This window comes from Centroberyx affinis, unplaced genomic scaffold (assembly GCF_046629955.1).
Source record: "Centroberyx affinis isolate AG114_WGS23_722 - 3 ecotype Tasmania unplaced genomic scaffold, CSIRO-AGI_Caff_v1 ptg000642l_1, whole genome shotgun sequence".
Lineage (NCBI taxonomy): Eukaryota > Metazoa > Chordata > Actinopteri > Beryciformes > Berycidae > Centroberyx > Centroberyx affinis.
Genome location: NW_027279268.1, coordinates 109998 through 135687, shown reverse-complemented (window position 1 = coordinate 135687; position 25690 = coordinate 109998). Strand labels below are relative to the sequence as shown.

At 43.2% G+C, this 25690-nt stretch overlaps 1 protein-coding gene across 3 annotated transcripts in view; it reads left to right on the top strand.

Annotated features, from left to right (window-relative positions):
• dscamb (Down syndrome cell adhesion molecule b) overlaps positions 1–17517 on the top strand; it is a 122496-nt gene extending 104979 nt beyond the window's left edge. For 2 of the 3 annotated variants that reach the window (XM_071518901.1, XM_071518902.1), the window contains 13 exons: positions 69–222; positions 754–871; positions 1093–1259; positions 2425–2523; positions 3535–3723; positions 4266–4556; positions 6616–6792; positions 7272–7302; positions 7519–7634; positions 7847–8011; positions 10275–10475; positions 10995–11297; positions 16141–17517. In XM_071518901.1, the coding sequence (XP_071375002.1) occupies positions 69–222; positions 754–871; positions 1093–1259; positions 2425–2523; positions 3535–3723; positions 4266–4556; positions 6616–6792; positions 7272–7302; positions 7519–7634; positions 7847–8011; positions 10275–10475; positions 10995–11297; positions 16141–16676 (2547 nt within the window). In that variant the 3' untranslated portion in view covers positions 16677–17517. The remainder of the gene's footprint in view (positions 1–68; positions 223–753; positions 872–1092; positions 1260–2424; positions 2524–3534; positions 3724–4265; positions 4557–6615; positions 6793–7271; positions 7303–7518; positions 7635–7846; positions 8012–10274; positions 10476–10994; positions 11298–16140) is intronic. The other variant, XM_071518903.1, reaches the window with a different exon arrangement.
• The last annotated feature ends 8173 nt before the right edge of the window (positions 17518–25690 follow it).

Below are 25690 nucleotides of genomic sequence, written 5' to 3'. Positions count from 1 at the left end.
CTTTTTCCACCTTCACACTACTGCTGCCCAATGCCCAATATATTAACTTTTTCCCTCTCTGTCCCCAGGTGATGAGTGAGTTTGAGGCCTCTCCAGATGTGTATTTCTACAGGATCCCCAACTTGGCTCGGAACAGACAGTACAGTATCTGGGTGGTGGCTGTGACTGCTGCTGGCCATGGCAACAACAGTGAGAAGATCACTGTGGAGCCTCTGGCCAAAGGTACACCATCTTGACTAAACTGGCATGACAATCATCTTTCCAAGGCACAGTTTATTGTTACACAAAGTACAGTTAAGTAGTGCCAAGCATGGCTTTAGTAGAATCACATGAAATATCACTGCTTTTTGGTCTGTTAATCTGTCTAAAGTTAGTCTGCAAAGCATGTGCAACTGAAAGATCTGTTAAATATCTGAATCTTTATTGTCCTGGGTATTTTGTTATTGATGTAGATATAAATAAATCATTCAAATATGAGTATTTAGGCAATGATACAAAGGGCAATTTTTTGGGCAATGATGATGGGCAACAAAGCCTAAGAAGTTGCCCCAACATTGGTGCTTTATTCACATGGGAACATCTTGTTGCCAGGAAACATTTGAATGGATTTCTGAAACTGTATCTCACTTTGTTGACTGTTGCTGAGAGCTTTACACATCTAGACCACCCAAAACATTGTGTATCATCGCTGCGTGTGTGTGTGTGTGTGTGTGTGTGTGTGTGTGTGTGTGTGTGTGTGTGCTCCACTTTCAGCTCCAGCCAGGATCCTGACCTTCAATGGGACAGTGACCACTCCCTGGATGAAGGACATTGTTCTACCATGCAAGGCTGTGGGAGACCCTCCTCCTACAATCAAGTGGCTCAAGGGAAAGTAAGTGACAGTATAGTCTTGTTCAATACAAGAGGAATGTTTCAATTTTAGGGATGTCATGAAAACAAAGTTGGTCTTACTCATCTTTTTCTGAAATTATTGGTGTAGGGAGGTATTGTCCTAGATTTTAAAAAGTGTGTTTTGCTTCACCAATATAAAGTGGTCTTGCCATCATCTTCTGTAGTAATAACTTTCCTAACTTTCTGTCTGTCTTTTCCTAGCACCAATGGAACTCCTACCCCAGTCCTGGTGGATGGCCGTCGTAGCGTCCATGGCAACGGCAGCTTCATAATCCGCACAGTGAAAGCAGAGGATTCTGGGAACTACAGCTGTGTGGCCAGCAACAACTGGGGGTCAGATGAGATCACGCTCAACCTGCAGGTTCAAGGTGAGGAGGAGGAGTGGTAGATCATTCCGAAATACACAGTACATAACAACCAGAAGATAAATAAAGCTCAGCTAAGGAATCTTGTTAGTAAAGTGCTTTAGTTATCCTTTACGTGAGGCATGAATTCCTAAACCTTTTTTTACCCAGGATTCAAAGTAAGAAAATGTAGTCTAGCACTGGACACTGGGCTCATTTTGTACTCTAGTCATGTGTGGAGCCACCAGAAACAGGCTAATTTGGGGCCTTGACCCTTCATTTAGGAGAGGCTGCTGTGGGGTAACAATAACTTTGTGGAGAGTTGAGCAGAATTCTAATTGAGTGTGTTTTTATGTAAACAGTATTCAGTATGCTAACTCTAATCACAAATAAGCTCTCATTTGGGATAGGCTGTTTATATACTTCTTCATATCCTGAATACGTATTTCCCTATATACATAGAAAACAGGATATTCCTTACAGATACAATTAAAACCAACAATAAATGTCTTGGGTTGTATACAGTACATGGCTCGGTATCCTGGGTAATATCAGCATCTCCTTCATATTTCATCCATATCATATTTGGGCTTTCATAATCAATGTATAAGTTTGTCTGGGTTATTCTAAATGGTATATAGGATTATGTGTACCAACTCACTAACAGAATATCCAAAAGAAAAATGTTCATGTAAATGCACTCATTGTAAGAGACAGAAGAGACAGGGAGCTGTGTAAGAAATCACTTGATTATGGTGGCACATTAACAAGGACATATAAAACATAGTGAAACACAACATGGTGAAAATCCAATCAGTCTTAATGACAAATAGTTTTCCATTTGACAGCCCAGTTCATGGGTATCAATGATATTATTTAGGAAATTCAGTTCCGGAAAATCTTATATAATGTAGATTATTTTTGACTGTATTTGACCAGCAGATGCTTAATAAGCTTTCAATAAGTTTCTTAGCCCATCAGAACTCAAAATACAGGTCTGCTCCTGCCTGTGAACAAAATATCCTCAACAAATTATCATGCAAACAAAGTAGGTTGACAGTGTTTCAACAGGGGGCGCCATATTGTGATTACAGATTGGGCATTTAATTGTGGCCAGGTGATGATTAGATAATTTAATATGCATAAAAACCATGTAATGAACTTTTTATATTTGTCCTCATATCTACAGTCCCTCCTGACCAGCCACGCCTTACAGTTACCAAGACCACCACCACATCTATCACATTGTCATGGATACCCGGAGACAATGGAGGGAGCTCCATCAGAGGTGAGCGCGACACACACACGCACACACACACACACACACACACACACACACACACACACACATTCACACACTCAGACATACATGAACCCCACTGCTGAACTGAAACAGCACAATTGACAGAGTTCCATCAGAGTTGAATATGACACTCACACTCACACATACACATACACATACACATACACATACACATACACATACACATACACATACACATACACATACACACACTGGCATATGCACACACAAGCATGCTTTGACCACACACATTTTCCTGCATGTGGAAACAGCCACTTCCTCGTGTACACCAATGACACTTCAGCCCAATGTCAACTCAGCCATTACTCTCGTCTAAAAATCCCCGTTCTTCTTGTTTCTCATTATCTGGTGCCAGTGCTGAGTGCTGGAGTCCTGAAAAGTAGATGGTGGATAGATTAAACAGGAACAGGGAAGATTAGGTGTGTTAAAGTGAAAGATTAAAGCGTTCCATCTTCAAGAAAGCCCAATCACGGTAAGACTAGCCCCAGTGATTTATCATTGCTCCTAATCATCGCTGCACTAAGTGGGGCTTCTGTCTTCAGAGTTGTAGTCACTTTAAAAGCTGTCCATGATACTTTCTGTGTGATATTTGTTTTCCTTCCCTCCTCAGCGTGTAGGGCCATCCATCACCAAATACAAACCTCTAAGCTTACAATTGCCTATTGTTCTCTCTTCAGTCTTCACTTAAATATTTTGTTATACCCACCAAGAGCGACTAGGTTGGCTCTACTGTAAATGCACCAGCCAGGCAGTTTAATCCATATAGAGATTTCTCTAATGATGACAATTTGGAAAATCTTTACATGTAAATTATGCTATTATGGAAAGGCCAATTTAGCGGTTATAGAACAGTTAATGTTTCTTTATGTATTTCTGCCTCTCTCAACATTTTTCTCTCACACTAAATCTCCTACCCTCTTTCTCTCCCCCTTTCCCCCTCCTCTCTCCTTCTCTCTCACCTCTCTCCTCTCCCAGGTTACATCCTGCAGTATTCAGAGGACAACAGTGAGCAGTGGGGCAGTTTTCCCATCAGCCCCAGTGAGCGTTCGTACCGTCTGGAGAACCTGAAGTGTGGCACCTGGTACAAATTCACCCTCACAGCCCAGAATGCAGTGGGGCCAGGGCGCATCAGCGAGATCATCGAGGCTAAGACCCACGGGAAAGGTATGGAACGTAACACAAAGGGGTTTTGCTTTTCTGATACACTGAGTTTTGAGTTATGAGATCTCAAGATCAGTCAAAATGCAATCATCTAATTGCATTGCCTGGGATGATTTAAGGCAACTTAGTTTGGGATTCAAGTTCCCATACCTATGATACAGTCTTTGTTTCATAATTCTAGAGAGTGAATACAGGTACGGGAATATTTTCTTTTAACCATCGCAGCCAGTGCAATTTGATGACATGATATGATTTCATTTCATTTTCATTGATCTTAAGAACTCATAACTCAGAAACCCTTTTCTACTTATAGAACAACAATATTAAAGTCAATTTTGGTGGTATTCCCCTTTAACTCATATAGTTATTTCAAAAAATGGTCGACGAGTATCCATGTATCATCATTCTTCCTTTATCTCCACAAAAGTTATCATGTTATTTGACTTTGAAAGTTTGTTCCAAACATGAACTGCGTAAACTATGTTGATTGTGTTTGACCTTCTATAAGTTGTGTCTTTACCCTCCTCTCTCTCTCCTCTTCGCAGAACCCCAATTTGCCAAAGAACATGAACTCTTCACCAGCATTAACTCCACCAGGGTCAGGCTCAACCTGATTGGCTGGAACAACGGCGGCTGCCCAATCACCTCCTTCATACTGGAGTACCGCGCAGTGGACTCGGGCACTTGGACCACGGCCCAGCGTACATCGCTGACCAAGAGCTATATCCTGTACGACTTGCAGGAGGCGACCTGGTACGAACTGCAGATGAAGGTCACCAACAGCGCCGGCTCAGCGGAAAAGAGGATCACCTTTGCTACTCTCAATGCTGACGGAAGTGAGTTTGGATTGAACAGATTCCCACAGAGTTCCACAGCCTGGCCTGTATCTAGCGTCATGGGATCGGGATAGGAGGATTTGTTGCAACTGATATAGTGTAATAAATTATTTCACTGGTACTTTCTAGCTTTGGGAGAGAGTTGGTCATGTTTACAATTATGGCTTGAAATGGGCCACTGTAATAACATATATAGTATGAATTATTAAACTGAGTGAAATAACATTTAAGGGAACCCAGTAAGTGATTCCACTGTAGATCTGTACTCCCTCTCAGACATGAGATAAATTTAAATGTTTTTATAATAGTGTATGTGAATTTCATTTTTATATTAGACATTGAACCCACGCATATTTTAAAGCCCGAAGCATGAATTTATTTATTTATATATTTAAGGTTTGCATACACTTTTGAAGAGTTTGAATTGAACACGGAAAGTGCAACTTGAACAAGAGTAGGATATCTCTAACCCATCATTACTCAAAGATAGGTATGTTTTACTCTCAGTGTTTACAAGCATTACCCATATAAACCTTTTATAGCCTCAAAATAATGTAAAATAATGTAAAATAATAATGTAAAAAAAAATGTCAAACTCATGTTTAGCTGTCACATACTGTACTGTACTGTCCTTACATCAAAAGCTCAGTCAGTCAATTTGAGAGTAAAAACATACTTTAGTCAAAACATCCACAAACCAAGTGTTTCAACAGGGGGTGCCATACTGCAATTGTAGTTACTGTATGTGCTTCAAAATAATTAAAAAATTAGACTATTTTGTCAGGCTTTGAACGCATTGACTGGTCTTTTGAGGGCTCAGGTTGAGTAAGAAGACGGGGATGGTCTTATGATCCTCCATAGGGCATGCTGTAGCTTTATTTGCCTAGGGCTACAGATTGTGTCAGTCACACACACAATGGAGACAGCCAAAGGGACTGAATAAGCTGTAGAGAAGGATAAGAGGCAGGGAGAGCTCAGTGGTGCACTACAGTCTATTCATTAATTTCCTTTGAAGGGTTTTACTGAGAAGTGTAAGCTGCCTGTCAGAGTGTTACGTGTAATGTGTCTCTATGTGTGTGTGTGTGTGTGTGTGTGTGTGTGTGTGCTTGAATGTGTGGGCAAGTTCACGTGTGTGCGTATGCCAGCATCTGGGAGTGGAGGCCATTGTCAGTTTGACAGCGGTTCTATACCTCCGCTCAGCTGCTGAGCAACACCCCAGGAGACTTATAGCACGTATTCAGCCTTCTGCCAACCTGGTGCCCCGGCCTAGTTCAGCTAAAGGACAAACCAAGTAGCAGGCACTCCGGAGAGCAGCTGCCTCGCTTAGCTGTGCAACTTCACTACATGTGTTGCCTGGGGAAGTAACAGGCCGCAGGGTCTGTACCATGGCAGGCCTCGGTCCAATGAATTATCTAGTAGGCTAGTATAATTTATGATAGACAATTTTCATCACTTGTTCTGATATTTTATTTATAATTACATATAGAGAGACACACAGACAGAGTTTATATGGTTCAATTTCGGAATATATTCCATAGGTTTGTCCCTTGCAGTCACACATAGGTTGAATGCTCCGATTCCAGACACTAAGATATGGAGGGGGAGACTGAAGGCCAATTTAGGCTTTCCAGTGAAGTTATTTGTCAGTGCAAAAATAACACAGTGTTGTTCATTTTTCATTTTTTTGTGAGCTGAAATTACAAATAGTCTACAGGATGTGTGACTTGGGCAGTCACACATTTGTCCAATGACTGGAAAATGGATTAATTGTATGAATAGGGTAATCCGTTCTCCACACAGCTGAATGGACAGGCTTGAATAGATATGAACTGAAGGTGTGAGGTGGCCAGGCAATGGAAACAATAGGTGCTGTGTTCACCAATATGAAGGTGAAGGCTAGACAGAAATATAAAAAATGTTCAGCACACTGCGAGGATGACATGAAACTGTCCAGACAGAAGTAACAGACCTTTTCTTCTAGATGGACAACTTGGTTTTTGAGCCATGAATTCCTCATAAAGGAGTCTGAATGTGTTTCTTGACATTGTCTTCCTCTCAGGTACCATCCCTCCCCTGCTGAAAACTGGAGATCCCATCTCAGACAACATGTCAGGCAGTGGAGGCCTGAAGATGGTGGTGACCATCACCTCTATTCTCGTAGTAGCTGTGCTGGTCTTCATCATGCTTATGGTGCTGAAGAGGAGGAGGAGGGAGCAGAGGCTCAAGAGACTCAGAGGTGGGTTTTAGATCAAATCATAGTTTATTTAGTGTAAACGACATCTCACAAAGTAACCATATGCTTTTCATACACACATATTTACACACACACTGTATATGCTTGTATGCACACACATACTCACCAACAGGCCCACAAGCACATAGACAAGCACAAAGTGATACGTTTAAAAAGCCATGTAATTAAAATCTTGTCACGCTCAAGTGCATCTGAAGCAATTAAACTGTGTTAAGCCAAAATCAAGGCTATTGACTTTGCTCTTGTAATCAAGAAGCAACCAGGAGGAAACTCCAGCAGTTGTCTCTTCAGATCAAGCGTCTCCATGCTCACTTTGTCCACACTCTAACATGGTTTCACTGCCCATTCTCAAGAGGAATTGTATAATTCATATCATGTCAGTGCTTGTATTTCCACTGCTGTAGCCTATCAACCAAGACAGTACTGTTACTGTGCTAACTAGCTCTATGCTGACTTCACAGATGCCAAAAGCCTGGCAGAAATGCTGATGAGGTATGTATGCTTAATCTGCCTTGAACATAAATCACAATGCAGCCTGGAGTTATCTATCACTAAAAATCAAATATATTGCACAGACGATATACTGTCCCTCTTGCCTTCTTGGAATTACTTATCAACTTTAATGGAACTGAATTAGCATTTCTGTAATACAATGCAAAATCACGCAGTTGAAAGAAAGTAATGGGTTTTCCTCATTGATCTGCGCAGTAAGAACACCCGTACACCAGACACAGTGAACAAGCAGCAGCAGACGTTAAGAATGCACATCGACATCCCCAGAGCACAGCTCCTCATCGAGGAGAGGGATACTATGGAGACAATCGGTAAGAAGGGAGCCATCATATGCTGTATGATGATGACTGACACAATCCATATGATCAGTAGTCATCATGTTCTTTTCAGCTACTGACTCTGTCTTGCTTCCCACCATCCTTTGGGTCTTTCCTCCTTCCCTTCCTTCCTCCCTTTCATCCTTCCCTTCCTTTCCTTCTTTCCTCCCCCTCCTCTCTCTCTCTCTTAATGTCCTGTCTCCCAGACGACAGGTCCACCGTGCTGTTGACAGACAATGACTTTGGGGAGACGAATAAGCAGAAGTCCTCCACCGTGACCCACACAGTCCACTACCAGTCTCTGTCCCAGGCCACTGGACCACTGGTGGACGTGTCCGATGCCAGGCCTGGAACCAGTGAGTCCCACCACCGTCAGTGCTCAACATTTATTTCCTTTACTACTAATAGTGCTGCTAGTATTGCTAGTCCTGTGCTACTAATCATGTATGTAGAATGTGATTGTTTGGAAAAGTGTCTTGGGAATAAAGCAGGTTTTGAATTGGGTTACTCTGCAACCATGAGTCTTGCACAGCTAACGTTCCTCCTGAATCTACCGTGCATACAGTTTTATTCTCACAGATGGATGTCATTGTAAAAGAAAATGACCTTAGCGGCATCAAAAACACACACCGGTAATAGCATTTCATTGCCCATTCATCTGAATTACATACTAGGCAAATAGTTTTTCCACCCCTGTCTTGGCTTAACACTGCACTGCCCTCATACTGTATATGAGCCGCCCTCCAGCACTGAGATTCTAAAGCGACAGCGGCTCTGCTGCATAACAGCCTTTGGGGTTCTGGTGTTTGAGCTCCACTGAAGCAGAACTGATGAAGAACAGCGATCTCCCCGCCTCTTCCTGACACATCCTCACCTGATTGCCGTGCTCCAACTGGCCAGTGCGGCCTGGATACACACACACATGCTCATAAACATGTGAACATACACACACACACAATATGAACACATGCACACAACATCAGGCGCAAGCACATAAAATGCACACGACATGATCACAATTCCTTGCGCGCACACACACACACACACACACACACACACACACACACACACACACACACACTCCTGCATACACAAACACAGAGACACATAAGCCTACCATACAGCACAATCACAGAACCATGCACATGCACACCAACACACACACACACACACACACACACACACACACGACTGGTTCGTTTAGTTTGGCCAGTGGGGCTTGAACCCAATTTGCTGACTCAGCCTTATCTCTCCCCACTGTTGGCCAAACACCTCCATCCCTCCATCCCCACTGATAGAATTACTCCTCTCTGACCTACTACGATTACCAGCACTATTCTTCTCCACCCAGATCCAATCAAGGCCTTGTCTAAAGGGCCCGTTCTGATTTGGCCCAGCGGTGCATAGAGCATCAGTGTGTCTGGGTCAGGCTGAATATGATACTATTTTTGTGTCTGCATGCAGACAGTTAGAGCTTAGATGGATGATAATGTCTTGGCTATTACGTGGGGCTGCGGGACGATAATGTTCAGTAATATTTGATATGCTGCATTGTGAAATGTCGTGATATGGTAGGAACAAGCATTAAGAGCCAACAAGATGATCTTAATGATATTGAAAATGTTTCTTATGAGGTGGTGAACAGCAACAAGCATTGTTCAGCAACATTCGGTGTTCCCAAATCATGTAGTTTTAGATTACTGGTGAGCCAAATCTAAACAGCTATTTTGGATTTTTGCAAGTATGTTATGATGTTAGCGATGTTGACTTTGTTTGGCTGTCTCCATTGTCAACACACTGGAAAATAGTGAGAACTGATAACTTTGTCATGCAAACCGACACCTGGCAAATTGCTAGATTGGGCCGCGTGTATCCGTAGAGATTTGGACCCCAGCTCCTGGAGACACATATGGTCCCTGTGGGCTTGAATTCAATCCTTGTCTCATGCCATCTCTAAACTCAGCCTCCACCACATTTTCTCTTTTCTTTTTCCCAGTGTTGATGGCCCACAGCCAGTGTTAGTCTCATCACAAAGTTATTGATGAAAAAATGCTTGTTGGCGCTTCATTTTTTTTAATTCAGTCAACCATTACTATGAGCTAGAAACACTGTACCATGACGATATAGGACATGAATTAATTTCATTCTATTATTGATGGAAATGTTATGAAATGAAAAACACTCTTGAAAATGTTTCTCATAATTAATCCTGAAAAAAGTTTTGTTAAAAGACAACTTGGAAACAACATAATTAATATTATCCAATCACAGATGTACATTTACTCTTGCAGACTAGTAAACAAAAATGTATATTTATCATTGGGCACATGCATTAATGTACAGAACATGATGCCTGTTTGTCCATCTTAACCAAACTCCCAAAAATATCAAGAAGCCAGATGTGAATGCTTTCAGATCCCGGCTCTACAGATAAATTGGGAAATGTCTATATGTTACAAATGTTAATTTTAGGCAGCGAGCAATCGACTTGATTTGAATCAATACAACATGACTAAAACTGGCTAGAAAGTAAGGGCATTTTTGTCAGAGGATTTAGACTTTGACTAAATTTAAAAACGGTGTGAATATTAACACTGCTCACAGCCAACTTTCCCCTCTGTCTCCCCCCACCAGACCCCACTGCCAGACGCACTGCCAAAGCTGGTCCTGCCGCGGCACGGAGCCGCTACGCCAGCCAGTGGACCCTGAACCGGCCGCACCCCACCAGCTCCTCACACACCCTGACCACTGACTGGAGACTGCCCACGCCCCGTGCTACTGGCTCTGTGGACAAGGAGAGCGACAGCTACAGTGTCAGCCCCTCACAGGACACAGGTAAAGGGGGAGGTGGGGCGTTTTAAAATCATGACAGCTGTCCGGGAACCCATACAAATTGGGTGTTTATATCAATTACATAAAGTTGTTGTCAGGTGAAAACCATTTATCTCCAAAATGTCAGCTCAGGAACTAAGAAAAACAGCCTTTCTTTTTAGATTTATGGGGTTTGAATGGGTTTCACAAGAGGTTGGAGAATTTTCACAACCCATAGAGGAGCATGTGATCCTTCAATTGAATTGAAAACATGAAAATAACAAAATTTGGAGCTATACAAGATTTTCACCTGACAGCAATGATGTCATACTGAGTAAAAAACAGCATTTCATTCTTGAGAGTGACAGAAATCAAGCTGCTTTTGTGAGATGGTCAGTGACAACTGTGTAGGCAGGCTGTGTGGCTTTCACTGTGGCCTCTGTGCCATCCAAAAGCTGTTGGCAGTAGTTTTTTCCGTTTCAAAGTGCCACTAAAGCATGAGTAGGGCCCATAATAACAACTCGTGTCCACGTGAATCCTCAGATCGTGCACGGAGCAGCATGGTATCGACGGAGAGCGCGTCCTCCACCTACGAGGAGCTGGCCAGGGCCTACGAGCATGCCAAGATGGAGGAGCAGCTCCGCCACGCCAAGTTCACCATCACCGAGTGCTTCATCTCTGACACCTCGTCGGAACAGATGACAGCGGGGACCAATGACTACACCGACAGCCTGACCTCCAGCACGCCGTCCGAGTCGGGCATCTGCCGCTTTACCGCCTCGCCGCCCAAACCTCAGGATGTCAGCCGGGTCATGAACATGGCCGTGCCCAAGGCGCACAGACCTGGTGAGGGAGTGGAGTGTAGCACGCAAACATGCACACCACTCAGACACTACCCACACCCAATATATAATCAAAATGGCCTTTTTGTTTACTCTAAAGCAAACCAATGTAGAGTCATTTCAGAATAATAGTAGTAGTCCTAATAGAGGAATCTGTGACAGTTGCCGCAAGGGCAGTGCCTCTAGCATGAGGAGAATATTCCATAAATGATTTATATTACAAAATATCTGTGTCTAAAGAAGAACAATTTTCAACCCAGAAGAGGTACCAAAATTCAAAATACAAGGGCATCAGCAATGTGTAGTTTTCCAAATGAGTTGACGAGGACCTGTGCAAAAAAACCTTTAAGAACACCTGCTCGACCGTATGGACAGAGAGACTCATAACTCACACCATGCACTGCTGCTGTGGACAATCTCATTATTAAAGCAGCATTCATTAGACTCCATGGCAGTGCTCCAACCAGGTCCTACAGGCCTTCAAGTGGGAGCAGTTCTTCCTTCCCTTGGGCATTCTAAAACTTTCACAGCCTAGATTTGACACTGCAAATATGGCCATTACCCATCATCAACAAGGTAGAAAAGATAGTTCCTCCCATCACACCCTCTGGCATGCTCTTTATCGTTAGTGTAGATAGATGGAAGTGAAGGCTGTGTCTCCAAAGCTTCTTTCACTGGATCTGCACTGCTAGGTGGTGCACTCCTCTCCGTTTGTAGCCTTACCTCACTTGACCCTCTGCTCCTCAGCAGTAGCTCTGCAGATCGATTACAATGTCTGGTACAGCGTGCCGATGGACCGCTGACCACACACAGACATTCAAACAGACAACTCACCCCTCTCCCCCCGACACATGTACGCGACTCCTCCATCATCCCATCTCCTGTCAGGTTACTGTGTCTGGGGCCACCGATAGCTATCGTTGTTGGTGTCCGGTCCCAGAAGCAGAGATGTAGGTGTGTGTGTGTGTGTGTGTGTGTGTGTGTGTAGGGGGTACACCGTCCCAGAATCCTAAGCTTCAGCAGACAGGAGTTGAGGCCATCAGAGCTGCCTCTTATGTTTCAGGTCTCATTATGAATTGATGGGTCGTACGGCGAGACAGCTGACTCGTATCACCGGGCGGCCAGGGAGAGAGGGCAAGCAAAGGCTATCTGTCAACCTAATCTGAGGCTATTGTCGCTCCGTACAAAACACTTTACCGCCACAATGGAGACCATTCAGTGTAATATCACCCTTTCAACCTTTCAGGCTGCCGTGGGATCGCTGAGTGCTAGACCCTGGTGTCAGTTACACTGAGTGGTGGATGCGCAACAAACAAGCCGTGTTGCTTCTTCAGCTTCCTGTTGAGGTGTCTTCTGTTTGTAATCAGCTGTATTGTGACATTGCACAAACGAAACTAGAGATACTCACAAAGAAACTCTGGGTAAAGCCGGAAAAAGATGGCAGTCGGGTACACATTCAAATCTAAACATCTATTAGATATGTTTTTTAGACTATTATGACATTAGCTGTGTCAGCTTTTACGTGTCTGCAGTCATCAGACTGTAAAATGGTAAGAATATTGTAATGCTAACAGAGAGTCATAGCAACACTGGCTATTTTGTTCTACTCCATATGCCGATACAGTGAGGGACAGTTGGATTTAGACATTTTAGTTTGATCACAGGATCTTAAGCCCTTCTCACATCCACAGAGCCAAGAGTAGCAAGCAACCCAGAGAAACAACTGACCTGAGGCTCGTTGCCCAAAGCCCTCTTAGCTTTAAAGTTCTTAAAGTCTTATAAAAGCCTTTGTAAAGTGTTGCTCCGACCTACGCTCATCTCTCTGCTTAGAGGTCTTAAGTGTTTCATTTAAATAGTTTGCTTCCTCATGTTGAAAGTTTGACCATTACAGATTCATTTTTAGAACTACCATCTCTTGCCAAGAAGTTACGTAAAGAAACAGTTATGGCTATAAATGATTTGTGCAGCCAACCCCTTTGTAACAGACACAGCACATGATTTTGGGGAATGATGGAGAAGTAAATTGTTTTCACTTTTCCACTTCATACCCTATCGTTAATGTTGGGGGATGTATTAAATGGTGATTTCAATCTCCCTATTCCCCTTCAAATCACTCCACCCTTGTAAGTTGTCAGTACAGTGTATTTAGCGATGGTATCAGTCCAGTGAAATAAAGACGCAGTCCGGAGGCCAGTTTGACTGACAGTTAGTGGGCGACCCTGGCCTCACCCCCATCTCTATCTCAATTACATCAGCCTGACCTGAGCTGACCTCACCTATCCATCACACAGGGCAATGGCAGCTGCTCACTCTTCTCCCTCTCTCTCTCTCTCTCGCTCTCTCTCTCTCCTTCTCTCTCTCTCTCTGTCTCTCTCAGCTCATTTCTTGTGACCAACCTGAATTGACAGAACTGTTATGAGAGTAACAGCTTATATATTTTTGCGCCTCTTTTCCAGTTCCTCGTGGGGCAAATCCATTTGACCCGGCATAAATATCTTGTCCCATTACGGTGTGTTCCTCAGCACTTTGCTCATAAACTTTTACAGCAGCACTGGTAATCACAGGGCTACAGGCTATAGCCAGTATGTGATAGGCCTGTAAATATGTTGTGTGAGTGTGTGTGAGTGTGTGTGTGTGTGCACGAATGAGACCTACACAATGGACATACAGGTCAGAGAATATTAAAACGTCACCCGTCACAACAGTGCAGACTGACTTGAGGACATAACACACACTTACACAGACCCCACTGAGATTAATGGCTTGGCACGGAATTGCTATTGTATTATGGATACACACACTGTCCCATTACACTACGATCTGCAATTTACAGGCTGATGGATTTTAGAAATGCATTCCTAATGAGCTCCCATAGCAACACTTAAATCTATATTTAATTCAATTAACACTCCTAGCCATTCATCATCTTTGCTGGCTCTAATCAGGCTTATTATAAAACACAGTAAATTATTCATGCCCCCTGTGAACCCAGACATTCAGTCTCCAAGGTCACATGTTGGATTGAATCTGCAGAGACAGCCTCATCTGTGCTAACATTAACGCTGAATGGCTGGCAGTGAGTGTGTGTGTGTGTGTGTGTGTGTTGGTACAGTCTTACATGCTCTGACCTCTCCGCACGTGTGTGTGTGTTATGTGTGCGCACGTGGGCTGTGTAAATGCATGTGCACCAGCATGTGTGAGCGAACATGTGTAGAAAAGTGATTTTGGCGAAGAAAAGTGCAGCCATTAGAGCTCGTGATCTCTGTGGCCTCTGAAAGATTAATGCAAAGATGAATGCTCCAGCAGTGACGGAACAATACAGAGGGATCCTCATCCAATCAAGTGCTGAATCAGATTCAGCACAACTCACTAGATCTGGCAACCCAACACCCTTTTGTGACAAGCTAATTTCCTCAGTTAAATATGTAATCCAATCAGTGAAAGGAATACATTTACAGTTGGAGAAGAGGTACCATCAACTTGCTCAACCAAATCAAAGTGTCTCCTTTCATCTCTCTCTCTCTCTCTCTCTCTCTCTCTCCTCCTCTCTCTGTCTCTTTTTATTGTCCAGCGCCTGCTACAATTACTTAAAGATTGAGGGGGCAGCTTTTTAATTGTGGTGCCCTCATTCAGCGAATGCATTAAATCTGACTTGTTTTATCTTGCAACACGAGTTGCCAAGTCTCCAAATAAGACTCAGACTCTTCTTCTCCTACAGTACAACTAAACTCCCAGAGGACGGGGGTTTGAGAACTGCCAACACAAGCCGGTTCAGTGTGATAGCCCCATGAGAAATGGAAAGAGATTTGAATATGAATTAGATACAGGGAGGTTAGGAAGATACATAATCCATCCTTCAGCGTCACCAGAGGAAGGAAAAAAATAACATTATAAAATCCTTATGAAATCTCAGTCCTGATATGATAGCAAAGATTACATTCTATTATTCAACATCTTATTCTATTATGTCCTGTAATCGTACTGCGCATTTTTCTGATGGCAACTATTAGATGAGATAGATTTGCACTTGGTGAAGACTGGTAGTACATTCAAGTAATAGCTATGAATCACATTCCCAGAACACCCTGTGGTGACCTAATGTAATAGTGTGAATTAAATATGATTTTTTAGTTCTCTATGGACTTTATTCAAACAGTAGGAATAATAAAAATGGATAAAATGGAGGAAAAGAGTCTGGAAGTTGGATCTAATCCAGGCCTGCTGAGGGCATATACACAATGGGGATCCCAGAGAACCACTACACTATCTGTGGGCACAAGGAAACAGAGCATTGTGAATGTTACCATGGAAACCAAGCTGGCGCTGTTTGCAAAAAGCAACAGTCAGGGGGATAAGGCCTCAGTATCTCGCCTTATATTGGCAGATCCTATTTGCTGTCATATTAATTAGAGTTTCTTATAATTGGAATATGAGCTTATCTGGCTTGTTGTGCATGTTGTTATTGTAAGGCACAGCAAAAAATATCCATCTTAATAAGTCATTTAGTCTAGTATTGAGTCTTTAAATCTTATTTTTCTTAATACAAGTGAAAACTCTGCTAATGGAGTGAGGTAATTTCACTTGTTGCCAATGCAATACCAGTGGAGTGATTTGTCTTATTCTGCCTTGTTTCAAGATATTGACATTTGTCCATTTGCATAATTCTTCACTTGTTTCAAGAAATATTTTGACACTAAGTGACTTTTTAAGGACATCTTTTTGTAGTATGGTATATATTTACATGCGGCTAATCACAAATAGAATTATTTACATTTCTGCGTATGAAGACACACTGTAATTTTGCTAACCCTTGTCACCTGTTGTGTTGCATGTTTGTTGTTCCTCAGGAGGAGAGCTGGTCCACCTGCCGCCGTACCTCCGCATGGACTTCCTGCTGAACCGTGGCGTGCCGCCGGCAGCCCGAGGCGGAGGGGTCAGCAGCAGCAGCGGCAGCAGCAGCAGTGGAGGAGGAGGAGGAGGTGGTGTTGGCGGTGGTGCTACAGGAGAAACCGGAGGCGGAGGAGGAGGAGCGGGAGGAGGAGGAGGAGGAGGAGGAGGAGGAGCCATGGGCCAGACCTGCCTGGAGCCCCAGAGGAGCCGTACCCTGAAGAGGCCCCCGCCCATGGAGCCCACCCCCATGGAAGTGCCCTCACCCAGGGAGGTGCAGCAGTGGCAACCAGGAACTGCCTCCACCCTGCCCCACAGAGAAGCCCGGGAGAGGGGCGAGGCCCGGGGCGAGGTCCGGGGCGAGGTCGCCTCCTCGGGGGACCTGGCCCAAGCACAGGCTGCCAAGCTCAGCACCTCCCAGGAGTCACTGCTGGACTCCAGAGGACACCTGAAACAGAGCAACAACCCCTATGCCAAGTCTTACACTCTGGTATAACACTGGGACACACACCGGACTGCTTCAGACAACAGGACTACTGCAGACACACTGTAGGAGGAAGGAAAGAGACAGACGGGAGGCGATGGATGGACATTTTTCCACAACAGCAATTGTTGTATATAGAGCCGTTTCCGACATGCATCTGAAACTGGATGCTTTTCTTTGAGTCTGTCTTTCTTTCTTTCACTCTTTTTCTTACTTTCCTCTCTCGCTCTTCTCTGTTGCTTTCACACTTTTCATTCTCTCACACATTGCTCCTCTTCTGATGAATTTTCTCTCACAGTTTTTATTTTCTACTTGAGTATTCTTTTATTCTAAAGTGACAACATATGAGGATTGCCAAAATGATTTATTTAAAATTTGAGAAAGAGAAAAAATACTATTGAATTTATATCGAGGATAATTATAGTCATTATTATTATTATTACTATTATTATTATATAAAAATAGAAAATATCTAAAAAAAACAAGACGGGAAAGGGAGGAGGACTCTGGAGCACTCTGCAGGAGAACATTGCTTTCTTAATTTATTTTTATTTTATTGTCGCAGTGTGATGAAATCTGTGATTGGGTAACTGAGGGGTTTTTAGTACTACGAAGAGCCAATAGAGGAGAAGAGCAGTGAAGCCGGACACGACCGCCAATGCTGACCAATCGTAATGTTTTTCAACCTTTCTGACGACTGCATGGCGACTGATCAAATGACAATTAATAGGAATGGCTGGAAATCCAAAAAAAAGAGAATTTTTTTGTCACACTATGAAATTATACAATGTGAATATATATAAAGAGATCACTTTTATTTGTGGATATTACAGGGAAAATGATTTGGTTAATAAAGTCCTTAGTCATGTTTGCACACACCTGACTTTGATTCCTACTGCTTAAGCCCATCGTTCTTCCCTGTTCTTAATGTTTTCTCTCTCTTCTCTCTCTCCTTTGTCCCTCTTTCTCTCACCCAAATCCTTCTTATCCTTTCCCTTGAGACCTTTCATTTACAGGAAAAACACAGTAATTCTGGACTGTACCTCCAATTACATTTGAAGGCAACCATTCTCAAACCTAGGTCTGATAATGACCTTGCAAGGACCATGCCAAAAATTGGCAACTGCTTAATTTTAGTGTTCAGAAACAGACATACAATTTTAAAGAGTACTAGTACTAGAGTAAAAAGTGTTTTTTTTTTACTTGCAACAGCACTTCATACTTGAGCAAAATATACCAGAACTCCTTTCAACATTCCTCTTCTACTTCTCTTTTACACTCACCTTTCCTTTCTTCTTCGATTCTCTTCTTCATTGTTTACCTCTTTCCGTCCCCCCCCCCAACCCCCATCACTCTTGTTTATCTGCGGGTGAAACACAGCCTTCTCTACAGTGATTGATCTGAACAACAACTATGATAAGGTCATGTGCATCCATTTCCACACATTACTACAGCCACCTGTGCTCCCCGGTATCTAACACTGCTGACCCCCCCGCCTGAAGGTTGTGTGGTCAAACAGATGAGCTATCCACACAGATACAGTGACCACTCTCTGAAAGGGCAACTGTGACAATGCAATATATTTATTACCTGAGCTCCGGCGACTAATTTTAGACAGGGTTGTTGATTAAGCGTCAGAAGTGTCACATTGTGTAATTTGTGACCTTATTTCACTCAGATGACAAAAAATTGATCGGCAGATTTGGAGGCTTTAAAGGAGAACATGGTGTCATTTACATTTGTAGTTCATTTACTACTGTCTATGTCTACAGTAGTTTACATTTCCCACAATCATTTTTCAATGAATGCTGCATATGATTAGATTATTTAACATTTACTTGTTTTTGTTGTCGTTCTTAAAATACACACAGTGTCAAACCTAGCTTGAAATTAACTGCCATCTAACAAAGACGGCCAAATAAGAAGACATGGCTTTGACAATATAGTTTGTAATGTGTGATGTTTTGAATTATTTTTTTCCTGGAGGAGACTTCCATTTCTCCCTGTTAGTGTCAGGTGATTGACAGTAGGCAGAGCATAAGTAACGTGCGCACTGATATAAAAACACTTGGGGACAATGAAATAGCGATAAAACAGAAACTTTGACAAAGTAACTCTTCATGTGTATGGATTATGTAGCTCAGGCAATTTTCAAGTCTTTTATGCTGCACAAAAATGAATGGCAGCAAATGGCTTCTTCTGAAGGGAAAAAAACAAGCTCTGATATCTCCAACTACACCCTGGTCTGTTATGTAGGACTAGATGTTAATATCCCTTAATTGCACACGTGAGACATGCTGCTTAGACTCTGCGGGATGGTCAAGTGAGTGATGGCATCTTCTGGGTTATCAAGTGGGCGCCCTCTTTCCACGATGTTTCGCTGATAGGCTCACAACACCTCCAGAGGGCTCAGCAGTGAATCCCGGCGTCCCGGGCTCACTCCCTAGATGCCATCTACTCACTTGAGGGCCCAGGTAGAGTCCTTTCTCTTCATCCAGAGCCACTGACTACCCTTTTCAGCAGCTCTGGAGAGGTCTTTGACTGCTTGCCGGTGGGCCTTCCCTCGCACTCCCATCTCCGTAGCCTTGATATTGATGTGGCTATAAACCCTCTGCAGCCTACTTCGACCGGTCGGACCTTTGCTTTCCAGCCACGTTGTTGTGCATCGGCCGCAAGCTCAGCGTACCTCAGCTTCTTGCGCTCGTAGGCCTCCTCCACTGCATCCTCCCAGGGCACTGTAAGCTCGATGATGTAAACGAGATGGAGTGAGGCCGACCATAGCACAAGGTCTGGTCTGAGGTTGGTTGATGTGATCTCAGCTTGGAAGCAGAGCCTCTGGCCTAAGTCTGCCACCATCTTCCAATCGCGTGCCCCGCCTAGCCGCCCGGTGTCTGGTCTTGATGTGGCGAGTCTGGCTTGACCCTCACCTTCCCGGACAAATGCTGTCGCCGGCCAGCGGGATGAAGGGGGAGGAAGGGCGTTGACGCTCATCCGCCAACTTTCCAGCACTGCTGCGAGACACTGTAGCACCTGGTTGTGCCGCCAGGTGTATCGGCCTTGAGTAAGGCTGGCCTTGCAGCCCACCAGAATGTGTTTTAGTGTTGCTGGAGTCGGGCAGAGCGAGCATATGGGGTCTTCTCCGTACCACTGGCTGAGATTCTTGGGAGATGGCAGGACATCATAGGCAGCCTTGATGGTGAACCTCGCTCTGAATGTCTCCATTTCCCACAGCTCTTTCCAGGAGATCTTTCTCTTCTCCACTCCCTCCCATCTCATCCATTGCCCTAGCCTTGCCTGAGTGACGGCCTTTGCGCACCTTGCTGCCTCCTCCTGCTGACGTATCTCCTGCACCACGCGCCTGCGTCTCTGAGACAGAGTAGCCTTGTTCCAGGCTGGTGTGCTGGCTCCAAGGCCAAGACCACTCCTCCCTTGCTGCACTCGGCCCACAATCTCCCTGTGCTTGAGCGCTGCCACTGACTGTGTGCAGACTCCAGTGGGAATAATGTAAAGGAGAGGGCCAACAAACATAAAAAACAAAAAAACAAAAAACAAAAACACTGATATTATCCTTTAAAAGGGATTCAAAACAAGGGTCCCACTTTGCAACTGTGTCTCGGCTTTGATCAACAGATGGCGCTGTGCAGTCATTGAATTTAGTACATTTTCTCACAAGGAATGTGCTCCTGGACTTTGATGAGGTGGAATGGACGGTTCAGCACCAAAACAATTTTTGACAACCCAGAGGGAGACATCAAGGGCGACCCAGCAGTCTGCTCCAGTCTGAGTCTGCCATTTGGAACAACACGCCACCCAGAACATGGTGAATTATTCATGCCAGCGCTGACACTGGGACCTAGATCAGGTTTACATTGTCACACTGATCCCCACAGCGCCTGAGAATGTGGATGAGACAGCAGAGACAAGGAAAAGCCATTGCATGCACACAATCTCATACGCATGCTTGCATACATAGACAAATACACACACACACATACAACATCTTAATCTGTCTCTTGGGATAAAACAGTGACACTGATGTAGAGTTAAGCATTTCTGTTATCTAGGTGGAGAAGTGCCTTGCAATGAGGGATGAGAATGGTTGATCATAACACCAAATAATAGTAAATGTACACACTTTAGATGGTACACAACAGTGTAAGAGAGTAGAAAGTTGTGTGTGTGTGCGTGTGTGTGTGTGTGTGTGAAAGAGAGAGAGAGAGAGTAACATGCAACAAAAATGATCTGCTGGATTCGAACACATGACGTCAGTACACTGTAAGATGCAAAAAATCTTCATCTTAACAAGTCAGCTAGTCTATTATTGAGTCCTAAAAATCCTATTTTTCTGACAATAAGTGGAAAAAATCTGCCAGTGGGGTTAGATAATTTCACTTTTTCAATGCATATCAACTTTTTAAAAGAATTTTGTAGAATCAAGTGTCATTTTCTTGATAGTAGTGCAGTGATCTACATTATTCTGACACTCATTTCTAGAAAATTCCTGAAAAATAATAATATTTAATAAAAATAAGATTTGAAGGCTGAATATGAGACTAAATGACTTGTTAAGATGGATGTTTTTTGCAGTGATATGCACCTTGGCCTGCTGATCCACCAGGAAAACTTGAGACTTGATGCAGTTACTCCAAATGTTTGGTAGAAATTGGCTACACTGGAGCTGAAATTTCCTCTGCGTGAATGACAATGCACGTGGCTTTTTATGTGCAGATCCCCCTCAGCGGTGTATGGCAGCATAATGAAGATAGATGGCCCACCTGTACAGGGAGAATTCTTTATGACTGTGCAGTCGCCCTCATACATTAGGAAGCAGGATTTGAGTGTTTCTGCGCTACTCCCCTTCTGGCTGCAGGCCATTATCACACCTCCCACCACGCACAGCAGACAGGGAGGCAAAGTCAGAGAAAATGAGAGGGAGAGTGGGAGAGCGAGAGCGAGGGGAAACCGGGGGAAAAGAGGATATTCCAAATTTAATAAGATATTAGATAGCCCTCCCAAGAAAGCTGGGGAAGAGTTCCTTACTGAGCTGATAATGAAACATTTACACTATTTTATCTGAAATGTGAATCTTGAGTTTCAAGCCAGTGACTGGATTAAGTCTGCGTGTGCGTGTGCGTGTGTGTGTCCGAAAGGTAATTTGGCTAGAGGTCAAAGATACACCGATACACTCTTTTCTGTGAGGATGTTTCTCGTGTGCAAGTATCCACTGGGGATCCTGCAGCGTGACGTGCAATGTCAGTGAGGAGAGTAGGTTAGGAATAGACCAGCGCTGTCCCAACTGGGTTTCATAATGAGGTGCCGGAAGACTTGGCAGGAGACAGGGGGGCAATTTGGAGAGCAAGAAACGGAAGGACTTTCCCCCTGAGTTCACGCAACGCTCCCCTAATCAGTCACAGTCTCATCTTCCCCCGGCCTCACAAGAACAATCCGTCCTTCGTTTCCTTGACATTGTGCTCTCTATGTTTATCTCTATTTCTGCCTTGTTTTCCTCTCTCTCACTCTCTCTCTGTCTGTCTCTCTCTCTCTCTGTCTGTCTCTCTCTCTCTCTCTCTTTCTCTCTCTCTATCTCTGTGTTTGTCTTTCTCTCTCAGATCACTCTATTGATCGAGCAGCTCTTTGGTGCTTGTCCTCAGTGAAGGGCTGGAAGAGCGCAGGATATTTTTGACAAGAAATTGTTTCCCATGAGCTTACACTGACAGACCAGACCAGGGAGCAATGATGGGTTGAGATGGTGGAGGGATGAATGCATCATGTTTTTGCACACAAGTTTACACAACCTGTTTCTCCATTCCCACAGCTGCCCTCTCTCTTTGCACAAAGAGCAAAACACTGTGTTCAGACTGGCTATCTGGGTACTAAACACCATACCTTTATTTTCCATGATTTAAGAGTTGTTGATAAACATGTTGTCCCCCACCAGTGATGTAGTTCCACCCTTGGGTCACTCAGTGATTGCTGAGTGTACTTGAAATATGAGTGAAATTGTACAAGCATTTTCGTCCGAAATCTCAGACGGATCACCAGGAACGAGTCGGCACCCTGCCATCAGCCCTGGCCGCCACCATGCTCCTGGGAAGCGTCGGCAGTAACAAGCCCTCGGCTCACTGAAACCTCCATGCTTGTCTGTGTCTTTCTCTCCGCCGACAGAACAGAGGGCTGTCAGGTGGACAGAGCTTGCGCATATGCATGGAAATAAATGGCGATATGATATAATTGTATAGATTTTGGTCAGCCTGCTTACTGTGTGGGAGAAACAAGCTACCTCCCGATCTCAGCGGAGAAACAAGATGGTGGAGAACCGAAACTGAAATTTCTGTGATCCTGTGATTGAGTCCACATGGTTCTCAGGTTCTCATGTCTTTTCAATGTGTGTGTATTGTGTCCAGGCGCCCCCGTAGTGGCACAAAGTCAACGTTACAGTGTGACTAACAAACAAACGAACTAACGGACGGAGACCGATCCATAGTCCCCCCTTTGGTGGGGGACAATGATTCAATCAGAAGATGCATGGCTGCATACCAAAGTAGTACACAGTGGGAGATACAGCCCTTTTAACATTTCCATTTTTATTAGAACTCCCCTGTCAGGTCAATTAGGATAAGGTAATGCATTTATTTTTGCCTCATGACCTCACTGAGCTTTCTGTTTTCTGTTTCATGGCTCTATTTTGTACGGCGGCAAAGATAATTTGGTGTACTGACACACAAAATACGACAACATAAGTGATTCATTGTTGGATTACTCAAAAACATGTTAAAGGGAAACAACGACATTCAATCTGACATTCAAAGATTGGAGACATACGTTTTTTTTATACACAACTTGACATAAGGATTAGTCATGCATGTAAATTATGCAAACAGCACTATTCACATTACAGTCTGTAGATCAAAATAAAATGTGGATTTTCAGAAAGTCATCCAAAAGTAACTTTACATTATTGAATTGGAGTAACTCAGTGGATACAGTGGATACTGGTTACAATGTATACTGCTACAGATTACATGGTGAAAGTAACCCAGTCACCTGTGATTGGACAATATTGATGTCTGTAGGACAGATGTACCTTGACTGACAGACACATTCTCTCAGTTGTGCTCAATTAAATCCTTTTTAATGACCATCAATAAGTGATCAAAAGCCATGTAATGGACAAGAGACTGCTAATTAAACTTGTAATTGGTCATAGACAATTGGACATGGACTATCCGGGAATCTGCCCTATTGAATTCATTGTATCACAGCAGGATAATCTGAAACACAACATGATGTGGAATTAGCTTGTGATCTGTAATAAAGCTCAGGCGCTAATACTACCAGGGTCAGGGGATTTATTCCCACTGGAGCCAACAATACTTCAAATGTATGGACTCATGGTATTATGAGGTGCTTATAAGCTTCTATCAGGCAGACTTTATGTTATGCTTACATAACTGGTAGGATTTAAATTCAGTTCGTCCACACAGGGAGTCGTCAGGGAGCATCTCCTGTTAGGCATCCAAAGGCAAAAGTCACCTGGCTGTCATGGATGTTTTGGTCTTTTCGTAGAGTTGGTCTGAAATACTGGCAAGTCAAATTACAGTAAACATTTCAGAGTCTTGCATTATATTTCATTATTCAACAACGATGGATTGCAAGAAAGGCATGTTGTCTGCTCAGTGTTTTGTTTGCCTGATTCCTTATCTGGGTGTCTCCTCATCTGCTGAAGGCAGTGATTGCCTTACACAGGATAACACAAGGTCATCTGAGCTGGTCAAAACAGATGGAGTTGCTTACTGCTCACCACTGGGATGATTTTCCTTCCACTACAATTACAAATACTTACCAGGAGTGACATGATGGCTATGTCTATGCTAGCTCTCCGCTCTGCGAACCTGGGCCAAATAGTATTGGGAAATACCTTTATATTGTAGTTTCTTTTAATCTATCTAGGTTAAATGCACCTATAGGTGCCAGAAGGGAGAGGTTTGCCACAGTGGGCTGTAAAATGAATGAATAGGATTAAGTAGCCAGCACTCTCCAAAAATAATAATCTGTCTTTATTCAGCAGTCATCAACAGCTATGCACCCTTCATCAGCATACCAAACAACCCAATCAATAATATATTTCATACAATATACATATACGTATATTTTACAATTTATCACTTGAGCTTTAGCACATCAGTCCTGTTCTCGCATTTGGAGAACAGGACCGATGTGCTCTACTTATTTTTTTAAATGTGTTAAATCTGTTGAAATTGAATTGAATTCAGTTCCTGGTAGCACTAATCTCCACCCATTATGTAAAATCACCCATTAGGTACTCCAAATAGGTTGAAACAGTTGCTAAGGATTGTTTTAAATCTATGTTTTAACCCAGGTCTGTTTTGAGAATGTTTTTTTTTCCTGTTCCCAAAAATGACATCAGAGCACAATTTTCTACTGGATCAAGCATGTTAATGGAAGTTACATAATGAGATGTCATCTCACTCGTCTTTCTCAAACAGATACACAGATACATGCAGAAAGGCAGAGCAAAACACACTAACTAGGATACACACTCACGCACTATTCCAGTTAGTCTATCATGATGTAGCCATTTGTCTGTCTGCTATCAGCAGAATGTAAAGTGGAATCAATAACTTTGTAATGCCAATAGGCAGAAAGAGTGAGTTAGCTGTGCCCTATTTCAGGATAAGCAGACAGACATATTGTTCTGACCTTGAGGTTCTGAGTCCTGCTGTGACTGTTTCCTGACCAACCGTGGAAAAATAGCAAATTTAATGGAGATTACATTCTGAAATAGATCTTGACCTTTCAGGTTAATCCATAGTGTTTGACAAATGTCCCCAAAATACAAGGCTTCTGACATGATAGTTGTTCATACAATAGAATAAACTCCTTCTGGATTTGCTTACTGATTTACTTGCAATTCATGCAAATGCAATACATTTTTAATAGTGAACATAAACAATAAGAACAACATCTGTCACATGATAACTGGCAGTTGAAAGCTTCATACATAC